Source organism: Lepisma saccharinum, chromosome 4 (assembly GCF_977018435.1).
Source record: "Lepisma saccharinum chromosome 4, izLepSacc3.1, whole genome shotgun sequence".
Lineage (NCBI taxonomy): Eukaryota > Metazoa > Arthropoda > Insecta > Zygentoma > Lepismatidae > Lepisma > Lepisma saccharinum.
Window position 1 is genome coordinate 58,261,129 of NC_139232.1, and position 13,511 is coordinate 58,274,639.

Genomic DNA, 13,511 nt, shown 5'->3' on the forward strand with positions numbered 1-13,511 from the left:
ATCGTCCTCCATAGCATCCTACATGGAATTACAAAATTCATATTGTTTGACGAGGTCGTCCGGTGACTTCTTCATATAATTTATACTTCAGGTTTGTGCATTTGCCGTCTACTTATCTTCACAGATACGATGCTCACATTTATACTATCCTTTGGCACTCGTATCACATATAATATTTTCGGTGACGGAGGATGCATCACATAGTTGAAGTGTCAACTTATTTACTTGAAAGTCTACTTTCGTCTAGTAACCACATCGAAAGGAAACTCCAAAAACATGTCAGCGGGGAGATTCTTCACAACGTGCCACCACTCGTAACTCCAGGGTATGGAGATCCGAATTGGCAACACACCAATCCTTGCTCCGGCTGGTCAGTTGGGAGCATCAGTTCTCACCCAGGGATCGGGATTAAGACGATCCACCCTTCCTCCAGGAAGGAAACCATCGAATTGCGACACGTGACAGTAAATTAAATTCCAAATACTTTATAATTAAAATGTCCAAAATCTTTAATCACGAATCACGCGCGTTCATACTGATTCGCACAAGTTAAAAGTTATAATTTGTTGGGTCATGCATGCTCGCAGGCAGTGACAAGCAATTTATTTAACATGAAAGTCCGCACACCGCCTTCACAGTAAATAGCAAGACCTCAACTGCCTACCTCAAGTGCGAGGCGCAGCATAACAGATTGTTCTAACTTACAATACAAACTCATAACATAAAATAACACAAGGAAAACTGATAATTTATATAACACATCAATGTTAATTAGCGGTAGTAAGCTAAAGTTAGGGTTGGCAACAATTAAAAATGCCAACGTGGAAGTTTTTACATCGCCAAGAACACGAAGCGTGGTTCCCCCACTCCTAACATAAACAGCCAATAGGAATACGATATTTTATTGAAAACGAGGGAGAAATACTTTGCTATAATATTACAATATTAAACTATATAGAAATAACTAAACTGATTTTATCAAATAAATCATATTTGCCCTTGCACATAAAAAAATGATTAAATAAAGATTTAGTTTATAACGATGACAAATTACTTCAATCTTGTACATTGTTGAACAAAAATCGATATTAAGAAGAAATGTATTTAACTTGTGCTTGAAAAACATTGAAAACGTTGCATATATTATTTGGGATAATTATCAGCCTATAAATTCTGAATAAATATTGCAAAAATTCGCGAATAATATAAGATAAAACGTAAATATATACATGAATTATAAAAACAATTAAGTATAAATAATTCAATCCAAGTTCTTAACTTGAAAGTATACGAATAAGATAAATGCCAATATACAACTGAAATCTGCCTAACATGGCGGTCGTTACAAGCTGAAGAAAACCATCGTCCTCCATAGCATCCTAGATGGAATTACAAAATTCATATTGTTTGACCAGGTCGTCCGGTGACTTCTGTGGGCTACGCACAAAACTCACCCTAACTCGCTCCACTGTTCCATCAGAAACGCTTGGATGTCCTGTGCTTTTACCTTTACACAGGCAACCAGTTTCCTTAAACTGTCGATGCCATCGCAGAATTCTTTGGTGACCTGGCGGTGCAGTTGCAAACTGTCTCCGGAATGCACGCTGTACAGTAACAACGGAAAAACATTTATCATATTCCAAAACACAGAATGCTTTCTGCTGCGTAGATGCCATTTTTGAAACTAGGTTTGTGCTACCATCTGTTGGCAGGTGCCAAGGTTACAAATGTGGGAAATTAAACTTTCAGATGTGTTCTTTCGTTTCATGATTAGCACACACACATTATATTAATAGTTTTGGAAATATTTAACTTTAAAACCCAATGAATCATTTATAATTACCCTGTATATTTACCAATATTTTTAAAATTACTGGAATTTGTGCACATTTGCACTTTATTGTGGTATTGTGTTTAAATTTTAATTGTAAGAGATAATTATTAAAATTACTTTTTCAGTGCAAAGGTGGAAAAGTTACAAATACACTAACTGGACACAAGGGAAGAGTTAACTCAGTCCGTTGGTTAAAATGCAACTCTCTCTGCCCAGAAAAAGAAGAACTTGTATCTACATCTTTAGACCAGACTGCCATTGTTTGGAGGAGAAAGGGGTATGATTTCATACCTACAGCGGTTCTAAAAGGTATAGTAGTTCTGTTATTTTGTTACTGTTGAGAATTACTTTTATTTTTATTGACAGGGCTTGGATGTTTTACATAGTGAATCACAAAAGTTTAAATCCTCCCACCCCATAGTAGTTGCATCAGCATTGTTCTTTCTCTCCTTTCTTATGTATTCGCATAACTACAGTAGTTAATTTAAAGAAACGTGAAACACACCTAAAAACATAAAACGAGTGTAGACTTCCAGATCTCATGAACATTTTTTTGCTTCCAGAAATATGTTATAGTGAAGTAATGAACATCTATTACGTTAGCCTGATGCAGCCCATCCTGCTGGCTCATTCCATGCCAATGCAAAGAGGTCATGTCACCCACCATCTCGGATTTTGATTAAATTTGGTGTACACCCTTCCCTTATGGTTGAAATAAACCCCCTAAAACAATTTCACTATCTCAAAGGCTTTCATTTTACAGTGCTTTGAAATGTCATTAAATCTGTGTTGTCTGACACACTTTAGACCCCGATACAAAGATACCCTTGCTTACATTTTATTATTTTTCTTCTCAACCAATGATCAGATATCTTTGAAATTTTACACAAAGCTCAATGAAATAAGGAGGATTTCAGAAAAAAATACACCAGCACTCAAAACTTTTATAAAGACCTCAAAAAAGACTAATAAATGACTTGTAGCATAATTTTTGTGGTGGAAAACTAGGTTACGAAAACCTGAATTTTCAGCATGTGGGCATGATGGAGCCAAAACTTTTTGATGTTGAAAATCATTGCATAGACATGCTCTTTCTCTACAAAGAATGAAATTTGTAACGAAAATAAGTTTTTTTTTGGATATTGTGGAAAATTTCAAGGTCATTCCGTACCAATGGTCCAGCACTGGTTGCATGACCATTTTAAAAATATATCTTTTTTTTTTGTTGTTGTTGGTGTAATCCCTATGCAAGGGTAGTTCAAAACAGGCATTGTTTTACTAAATCTTGGCTTAGTTTTCAAATGGCACCCATTTTTGTTTCATGTCTTGCTGCATTTTTGGCCTTTGCAGACAGTTGTGATAATTATGATAACAGCTATGAAAAATGATAGAAATCTGTGATAAAAAGCATAGTTTTCAGTACATTTCAAGCTTCATTTTATGTTCTGTATCTTTTATGGATGAAATTTGGAACCAAATCTGATTTCATTTTCAAGGGAAATCAATGTTTAGCATTTTTTTTTGTAAGGAAGTAACATATACAAAGTTTATACAAAGTATAAAACATCAGAAAAATATTTGACCTCTTGTTACTGGTTTTTCTTTGAAAATGCTCATTGTTTATTTTTGTCAAAATTTTGGCCCCAATATCTTTGGTGGGAGACCAAATAAAAATTTAATGTTTACATCAGAATGAGAGGTGCCTGTAAAAGAAATAAGATTAATATTCCATATACAACAAAGTTACAACTGGGGAAGTTGGAGAAAAACAGGCAAATTTATGTTGTTAGTTACAAATAAATATATACTTTCAATGAACTATCCTGCAATAAAAAATTTTGTATTTATTAATTACATCATACAAATAGCCTAGTAAGCCCATTAGTAACTATTATGAATGAAGAGGTGTGTAAGGCAGAGATTTGTCAGAACAGGTTAATTCTGGCAAAAAATGTCCATTCGTAAATTCACTGCACTTAAACTAATTTAGATCAATGAAAGTGCTACTGGAGTAGTTGCAGTTTTTCCCTGGTGGTACTTCAGTTTCACGTCTAAACTTGTTCAGACAAACATCTGCCTTACATACCTTTTCATTCATAAATATCTACTAACAGGCACACTATGCCATTTGTATGATGTAATTAACAAATACAATCATTTCAATTGTTTGATAGTTCATTAAAAGTAAATATTTATTTGTAACAACGTAAATTTGCCAATTTTCCTGTTTTTGCCCAGTTGTAACTTTGTTATCTATGGAATTTCAATCTTGATAACATATTTACATTAATCTTGATTTTTGTTACAGACACCTGCCATTGAGTACACTTTAAGCTGTAAATATTGGGCTAAAATTTCACTCAAAGTGGAAACCAGTAAGAAGAGCTTAAATAGTTTTCTGCTAAAACTTTGGATGTTTTATACTTTGTAAAAAACTTTGTATATGTTTCCTCTAAAAATATATAGCTCTGATATTACACTACTTCCTTACAAAAAAAATGATAAACATTGATTTACCTTGAAAATGGAATCAGTTTTGGTCCTAAATTTCATCCATTTGCATTAAAGATGGTGAAAAAGGTACAGAACATATAATGAAGCTGGAAATGTACTGAAAACAATGCTTTTTATCATAGATTTCTAACATTTTTCATAGCTGAGTTATCATAATTATCACAACTGTCTGCAAAGGCCAAAAATGCAGCAAGTCATGAAACAAAAAGGAGCGCCATTTTGAAACTAAGTCAAGTTTTAGAAAAAAAAATGCCTATTTTGAAGTACCCTTGCATAGGGGTTAGAACAAAAAAATGGTCGTGCGACCAGTGGTGGACCATTGGTATGGATTGACCTTGAAATTTTTCACATTATCCAAAATACTTAAATTTTTTGTTACAAGGAGTAAAAAAAAACAAATTTCATTCTTTGTAGAGAAAGAGTATATCTTTGCAATGATTTTCAACATCAAAAAGTTTTGGTTCCATCGTACCCACATGCTGAAAATTCAGGTTTTTGTAACCTAGTTTTCCACCACAAAAATTTTGCTACAAGTCAATTGAACGGCTCGGATGTAAAACATGGTAAGTGACATTTTGGTCATTTCTGAGTTCATTAAGAAAGAAGGTTGTTAGCAGCTATACTGTAGATAAATTGTTTTCGTGTTGTGTTTACCAATTTCACAAGGGTTCACTGAGCCCAATACAAATTGTATCATATGGCAATTTCACTTGAAAATTGAAGTGAAATTACATTTTACTTTGTAACTAAAAAATTACCAAGATGTCACTTACCATGGCTGCAGATATGCCTGGTTAGCAGGGGCCACTGATCGTTTTATACTAATAAACTGGCATGCACGGGAAATTTTATCGCTCGCAGTCCTATCCCTACATGTTAAATAATTATTATTTGTAAGTTTAGAAAATCATTTCTGCAGTGGCCAAATTTGATTCTGTGCAGGATCACATGTAAAACTATTGACCCACTTCTGAGCAGTATTCATGCATAAATTATTCTTAAATAAAATTATAATCTTCAGCAGTTATCTTCACTAAACAAAATGCAAAGTGCAATAGTTTATAACTATATTCATTGCTATTATGTCAATGTATTTGTCTCCTAGTGGAGCTCAATTTGTGGTGAAAATATGTATGTTCCTTGAGAGAGACACTTCCAAAGTGGACTGTATTTCTCTGCATCCTCCACATTTTTACATCTAAGTTCTGAATTCCATTCATTGAACAAGAAAACGTAAGATATTTCATCATGGAAGAGGGTGGTATTCTTTTCAAGGGTGGTATTGTTTTTGTTGATGCCTACTGTATTAAGTTAGTGCTTTTCTGAAGCACGAAAAGCTACAATCTTCTCCACTCCCATCTGTTGTAATTTGGACAGTTTAAGAGTTACGGTATAATATGAGGTAGAAAGGAACTCGAAATAAAGACCCTTCCAGCAGGTGCTTGAAATGGTTGAAACATTCAAAATTGCTTTCACGAACTTTTTTAAGATTTGTGTTATTGAAATGTGCATACTCCATCAATGCAAATCAAGTTTTACCTTCATAATCGAATTGTTAAGGAGAGATTGAGTGTTCTATGTATTCTATTGTTTGCTCTTTAGCTTGCAACATCTTTGGATTTAAACAAGGTTGTAGCTGCACATATAAACAGATGTATCTTATCGTAATTTTCTCATTTTAGCAAAAAAATGCTCTTTCTCTTTACATAGAAATAGTGTTACGTGTAGTATTTATACGTATATCCAGCGAATTGATAATGAATGAAGTTTTTATGGTGTATTTTGTACTGTTCATATGAGTAGTTAGTCTGTGATATTGTTCCACTCAATAATGGCTTAGGAAAAGAAAACAACATAATTATTGCATTTTATTTGACATAAAAGATTTGTGCTTAAAAGTACTTTTGTATATGATGGAACAGAATGCAATATCTCAGTGATTTGTCTTTGGATCTGACACTGACTGTAAAATATGTTACTGGTAGAATTAAATTATACCCTAGTAAAATATTAAGTAAATACCTTTAGCTGGTATTATTCGCCTCCCGAGAAATTGAAGCTGAAATCTCTAGGCCCCCATCCCCCCCCACGTCTTTCAGGCTGGCGCCTTCACTGTTTTTCAGAGAAAGTTTAATTGGAACATTCTTTATTTTATTTTTTTTTTGTTAAAAGGGTGCAAATTGTTTTTTCATCTCTTGTGAACAGTTGGCCATGAAACTGGGGCATTTGTTCAAATTGGCACATTTGTTAGCACAAGCTTTTATGTGAGAATTACGAGGGGGCTGATAAGTTCTCAGCCTGACCCAGAAGGACTTTAGGTACAGGAACGAAACTTTCAGGCTATTCAATGTATTCTCCCCGAAGGTCAACACACTTGGCGCTTCGTTACTCCAACTTCTCTAACCCCTCCTGGTCTGCAAAAAACTGTTCGGCAGCTGCTATAACCTCGTTATCACTTCTAAATTTCTGTCCTTTCAGAACTTTTTTCAGTCTAGGGAAGAGATAATAATCAGAGGGTGCAAGGTCACTCAATGCACTGAAACCCTAGGTCTTTCAGAAAATCCATTGTTCTTCCAGCCTTGTGAACGGGAGCATTGTTCTGCAGAAACAACACACCTCTTCTCAACTTTCCCCGGTGCTTTTCTTTAATAGCGTCCTTTAACTTAGCCAGAAGACTGCAGTAATACTCTGATGTTATGGTTTGTCCCTTTGGAATGTAGTCTGATAACAAAACACCATCCTTATCCCAGAATATTGAGGCAAGCACCTTGCCTGCAGACCTCTGTGCTTTGAATTTCTTTGGCCTGGGAGATCCTGAGTGGTGCCACTCGCATGACTGCTGTTTGGTCTCAGGATGAAAGTAGTGGAACCAACTTTCATCCTGGGTAACAATTCAAAAAATCGTCCTTAGAGTTCGCAAAATCACCTGAGAAGATGTCATATGTTTGCGTTTCTCATCGGCGTTCAAACGTTTGGGCACCCATTTTGCGGAAAGCTTGTGCATGTCCAACTGATCATGGATTATTGAGCAGACACGTTCTTTGGCTATCGCTTGAAGTGAAATTCGTCTGTTACTCAAAATCAGGTCATAAACCTGATACACTTTTTCCGGAGTTGACACTGACACTGGCCTCCCTCACCTTTCACATCTTCTGTGGAAAAATCACCATGCTTAAAGTTTGAGCACCATTTCTTCACAGTGGAGTATGAAGGGCAATGTACACCCAATGTGTCTAGCATGCAACCATAGATTTCCTTTGGCAACTTCTGTTGCAGGATGAAGAACTTCATGGCACCTCGCAACTCCTCCTTGGTAAATTCCCCCTTTGGCTGCGCCATGGTTTAGTCAATGGCCTGTAAAGAAAAAACTGTTAGTGATACGATCATCCCAGCTGGCACTTAAACTTCCAAAAGATCAATGTTTCAAATGCAAATGTATGATTCAGGATGACATGTGCAGAAGGGGGTCAGGCCGAGAACTAGTGGTGTGCCCACGATTTTCAAAAGGTGGGTTTACATGTACGTTTTTAGTAGTCAGCCCTCATTTTACCATCTTCCCTGTTCTTTTTTAGGGATGCTGGGCCCAGGGGGGGGGGGGTTATGACCCCCACCAACCCTCCCTTGGGCACGTCTTAAGTTCATATTCAATGCTTATTTTAATGTGTTTTTTTTTATTTTGGGGTGCCTTTTAAGTGCCTATTTTAGTGCCTTTTCTTATTTTATGGTTCCTTTTTGCTTGCGTATTTAAGAAATTTTAGTGCCTATAAATCCGCACTCTACTCATAATCATAATACATCACAGGGAAGTCAGTATTTCAGTATCTGTGTGTACTATTTTTATTACCAGTGTCTGTACGTAGTTAGGTTAGGAGTGTTAGTTTCGACATTGTTAGTAAATTTAAACTTTTTTGTTAGGAGCGCTAAGTTAGGTGGTGTTATCATTTGCACCTGTCTTTTCAATATTCAAGTGTGCATCATACCACCTGTTTTTATGAATAAAAATGGTGAAAGTACTCAGAGATAAATTTTCTTACTTAGGCTGGCTGTACTTTAGGATCAAATATCTGTTGTGTCTGGTTTCTGCACCCTGAAACCAATTGTATGTTACATAAAACATTGATATGTATGTATGCATTTAAGAAAAATGTAATTTTTCGAGGGGTTGTTGGCAATCAAGAAATTAGAAACATAAACATTTTAAAAATAGTTACAACAAGATATGAAAAGAAAGGTGTTTGAAATCTAAATAGATATGTGGTTCCAAAACATTGGAAAGCTTTACAATTCAGTTACTGCTAAGGGCTCTCTTTATTTTGTGCACATGTTTTTCATGGAAAACATAGAGCTTAATAAACATATGAAAAACTAATACCATGAAACCTGACTACAACAACAAATCAGTTCTTTAATAAACATGTCTGAGAAATATGTGTGCATACCAGTGTTCGAAATTAATGGAACCTATCAGGTTACTTTTTTCAACATGATCATTATAAACATGCTTACTGGGTTCAATCCCTGGTTGATATACATTGCACAGTGTTTCAGATTTCACTTTAAACAGGAGATCCAATTCAACTTAGTTTATTTCGGCATAAAGTAGACATAATGCAAGCATAATTATTAAATAAAGAAGAAATGTTTATGTACTTATCAGGTTTCCTATTTTCTTGTAATGTTTCAGCTCGTCCAACAGGAGCTTCAAGGACCTGATGAAAGACTTGTGTTGATTAGCTGAAACATTGTCACAACAAAATAGGAAACCACATTTCTTGTCATGTGCAATAAGATAAAATATAATAGTAAATAATAATAATAAATAAGCATAATAAGTAAATAATTAAGATATGTTAAACAAGTTACACATAGCACACATTGTCAAGATTTTTTTGCAAATCCTTCTGCTGTAACTCACAGGCAAGTACACGTAAAACATAAATATATACTAACAAAAAATTGAACACTATTTGTACAGCTAGTGTCATCATTGCCTTGTAATCAAGGGCTCCCGTGTTTGATATCCAGTGGAGATGCATAGTGGCTCGGATCTCACCTAAACTGTAGGTCCACTCCCCATTAGCCTTTTTGTGCATAAAAGGACGTAAAAACAAACTCAAACAAGCAAGCTATTTGTACAGCTGCAATAGATATTTTTATAGATTTTATGATTAACTTAAGTTATGAAATATCTATTTTACTGGCAAATTATATTAGAACAAGAATTTTATCAACTAAATACTATTTTAAGTATCAATGGAAACATTGTTTTTTTATCATTGCATTATTTTTTAAATCTTTATTTTATATATTTTCAGGACATCAAAGTGCAGTAACAGTTGCCGATGGATTGCATGTACAGATGCAAAACACTGTTGTGACTATTATAGTTACTACATCTGTGGATTCTAGTGTAAAAGTATGGGAGAGATTAAGTGACAATGGTAAGTCTATGTTATGTCTCTCTGTAGTTATTACATTTTCAGATGAGTATTTTGTTATATTAATACATGATTCAAGAGATTTATGCAAGCTAGCATTGCAAACTCAAAACCCATACTATGATGAAGTGTGATACCTGCCAGACACATGTACGTGACAAGCTTATTTCAACCACATTACACATTAGTGTCGCCATCTTGGACGGAATACTGTAGCCATATTCAGAAACTGCAGAATTTAAGCTTTACAACAATATAGGTATAACATGATAGGGTTCCGTAAATATGGAAAATCAATGCAAGTGTCACGAAGTCATGGAATGACCCCGTACGGTTTCATGTTGGCTGTCCGAATCATTCCATGCATAATACGCACCACAGTTTTTGGCAGATATTTTGGAAAAGAGTGTGTGTTATACATGAGTAAATACGGTATTTACATTATAACATACTTGGGATCTTTACACTACATTGCAGTACATTGTTTGCCCTGTGCGTCGTCATTCATTCACACACACACACACATCACTCAACACTCTAAGTGTGACTATTCCTTGACACTGTAACTATGTCCTCTCACATCTGTCATGGCACAACTGATATACAAATTTAAGTGAGCGTTCCATGTGAACTTCAGAGCAGGGATGCCAACCACAAAAACAAAATAATTCCCAAGAAACTAGTACCAATCAATTTTCAACATGGTCGCAACAAAATACAAGTTCTTCTCAGACACTGTATTAAACAATTGTTCATCATAGTAGTGATGGTAAATATTTTTTGTGAACCTTTTGCTCTTTGAGGCCTTGTTTTGATACTGAAGAAAAAAATATGTAAGCAACCATGCATCACAGATTCAATGTTGCCACTGCTACTCTATTATGAAAACCATAAAATTGTATTGTCTCTTAATTCTTTGGGTTATAACTGTATTTCCTATATGCATGTATATTAGATTTATTTCTGTTGCAGTTTACAATTCATACAAGCATATGAACATAATATTTGATGTAACGTTTCAGGAGAATATACCCTCCCTTCATCACACATTGATACTTTTAAATATTAATTTACTTTTAAAAGCATAAATGTCTGATACGCATGTCTTCCCAAAACGTTACATCAAATATGTTTATAAGCTTGTAAGAACTGTAAATTACAAAAGAAATAATTCTACTATGCAAACAATACATACATACAAGAAAAATATATGTATTAGATTGTATGTTACCGTAAATGTTAACCTTGTAAGGTACTAATGTTTTAATGCCAGAATTTCTAATTGATACTATAAAATTCAACAATGTGACCAATGCCGAAATAATCTAGGGGTGTTCGAAAGAATTCGAAACTCAATGCGGAATCGCTTACAGTATTGCATCCAGATGGAAAGATGACACTTTGAACACCTCCTTTAACAGGTACGAGTGCACAGTAATTGTAACGTAGAACACACGTACTAGTAAAGTAGTGCTGTATTCCTTGTTAAAGTAAGTAGAATGTTCAATAAAAGCAATGAGATCTCCTGATTTTTCATACTGTATTATTGATATTTTACCAACTAGGACGACGTTTACAAACACTGAAGTCAGTGACTGCTTGTACCCACACATTCACACACATTATTAGCATTTTACCAACTAGGACGATGTTTACAAACAATGAAGTCAATGGAGGCTTGTAATCACACATTCGCGATTATCTCGAAAACGGCTCGTTTGCAGACTCATGTTTACTGAGACTTTTTTTGCTTCTCTTATCGTGTACTTTCACCTGTGTCAGTTTGCACTATTACTTTTGAGACACCCTGTATATTGAAATCAAAAACTATGTGCAAAGTCAAGTAAAGCTTTCTCTTTTGGATGCTGACTGAGAGAGACCTTTATTGAGATATCCAAATTTTTTTTCATCAACCATGTTAAAGCAGAATCTTCACAGATCAAGTACAACAAACTAATGTTGCTTAGTGAGCATGTGTTGTTTTTAGTTTTGTGTTATGTGCTGTTCCTTGGTGTCAGCTGCTGTAGTAAGGCAAATCAATGTGTGGTGTGCCTGTCTACCATTGAGTTTTATTTCTTGTGGGAAGTGCATAATGGCATGTGTTTCCTTGATTTCGTAATTCTCAGAATTAACAAATTACTGCTCTGGTAGTATACGCATATGAATAGATGTACTGCTAAATTTTCTATTGTCTTTTTACCTTGTTAATTTATTTTTAATGCTGGCCTAATCTTATCTTTCCAGAGGAATTCTCTCTAGCTGAAACAATAGACTTTGGCTCTGGTTTATGTTTGGATGTTAGACTTTATGCTCTGCCATCAAGTAATATCCCAATTTTGGCCTGTGGTGCTGATGATACAAAGATTCACTTATTTGTAAAGGAAGTTACTGGTTACAGAAAAGTTCACAGCCTGACAGGACATGAAGATTGGGTACGAGGTTTAGATTTCACAACTAGTGGTGAGTTTCTTGTTTCTATGTTTTTTTATTTATTTGAAAAGCATCAAACATTTTCTTGATGTGTTTAATTTTTTTTTTCTATTTGCATCTTTTCAGTTTATTATTATTTTTCTATGAAAAAGTTATAGAGGTTTTTGGTTTATGTGTGTATGTGTGTTCAATTGCTTAACAGTTAGGGTAAGGAGTGCAATTATGCACTGAATGGATTAATTAATGTATAAATTCCATCCCTTCAAATTAATATCAGTGTCTGATTTGAAGGATAGTAACTAGAGCCCGGAAGTTAGGACATTTACTTTGGTTAAAATAGGCAGCAAAAAGGCATTTATAATGAGGAAAATAGGCACCAAAAGCACAAAAATAGGCACAATAAACTGATAAAAAGTGGCAAATTGCAAGTCACTTATATCTATAATTTCATTGAAAATGTTACATGGAAATAACATTTTCCTTTCCTTTGTTGTCTTGAGTGCACATAACTGGTGGTTTGTTTTTTGCCTTCAGTTTTCAACATTCATTGAAAGAATGCTTTTCATAACAGAAAATGATCTCTCTACTTCAACAGAAGTAATTGGAGCGTACATCAAACAAGCTATTGTAGCTGGATGCATATTGTCAAGAAAATAATTTCCACCTTTAAGAATATCACAAATTGTTTTAAATTTTTCCAAATACACATTTTCGCTTTTCTGCAACAGCTAACCCCTTTTCCCTGGCACTTCATCTGCTGCATCAAGACTGTTATGGATTCCATAGTTTCACTCCTTTTTTCCAGCTTTGTACTGACAACATATCATAATGTGCCAATATAAATAAAAGTTTATTCTTCAGTTCTTATCAAAGCAGCATTTATTTTCACTTCATTTTCTGACATTTGTTGTTATACAGCAGCTGATATCCAGGTTCCCCATCTGGCTGCGGAGGTAAACTAAGTACAGGCATCACGCAACGTCCTGAAAGATTCAGGTTCGAGAGGGAGATTTCAGAAAAATCTTCTTTGTGTTGGAAATCAACCTGTCCACTTCTGGGTGCAACACTCTTACTTCTTAGACAGTTCTGTGCATTGCATTGGCTCCACGTGATATGAAGCATGATCGGGAAGAGTACTTTCAATATTGTGGCAGCCTCCGTTGGTTCCATTGTTCCAATGATGATGTTGGCTAAGTAGCATTTCATATTCAGCACTTTCATCTATTGAAATCCAGATTTTTTTTTCACAGATATGTTTTGCTGTTGCCACATGCTGCATTTTTTTCATTGTTGAT

At 34.8% G+C, this 13,511-nt stretch overlaps 1 protein-coding gene across 1 annotated transcript in view; it reads left to right on the forward strand.

Annotated features, from left to right (window-relative positions):
• The window catches only part of Elp2 (elongator complex protein 2), a 71,685-nt gene that overhangs the window by 13,296 nt on the left and 44,878 nt on the right, over positions 1-13,511 (forward strand). Inside the window, exons 3-5 of the mRNA XM_083120536.1 lie at positions 1,960-2,143; positions 9,664-9,789; positions 12,031-12,246. Coding sequence (XP_082976662.1) covers positions 1,960-2,143; positions 9,664-9,789; positions 12,031-12,246 — 526 coding nt within the window. The remainder of the gene's footprint in view (positions 1-1,959; positions 2,144-9,663; positions 9,790-12,030; positions 12,247-13,511) is intronic.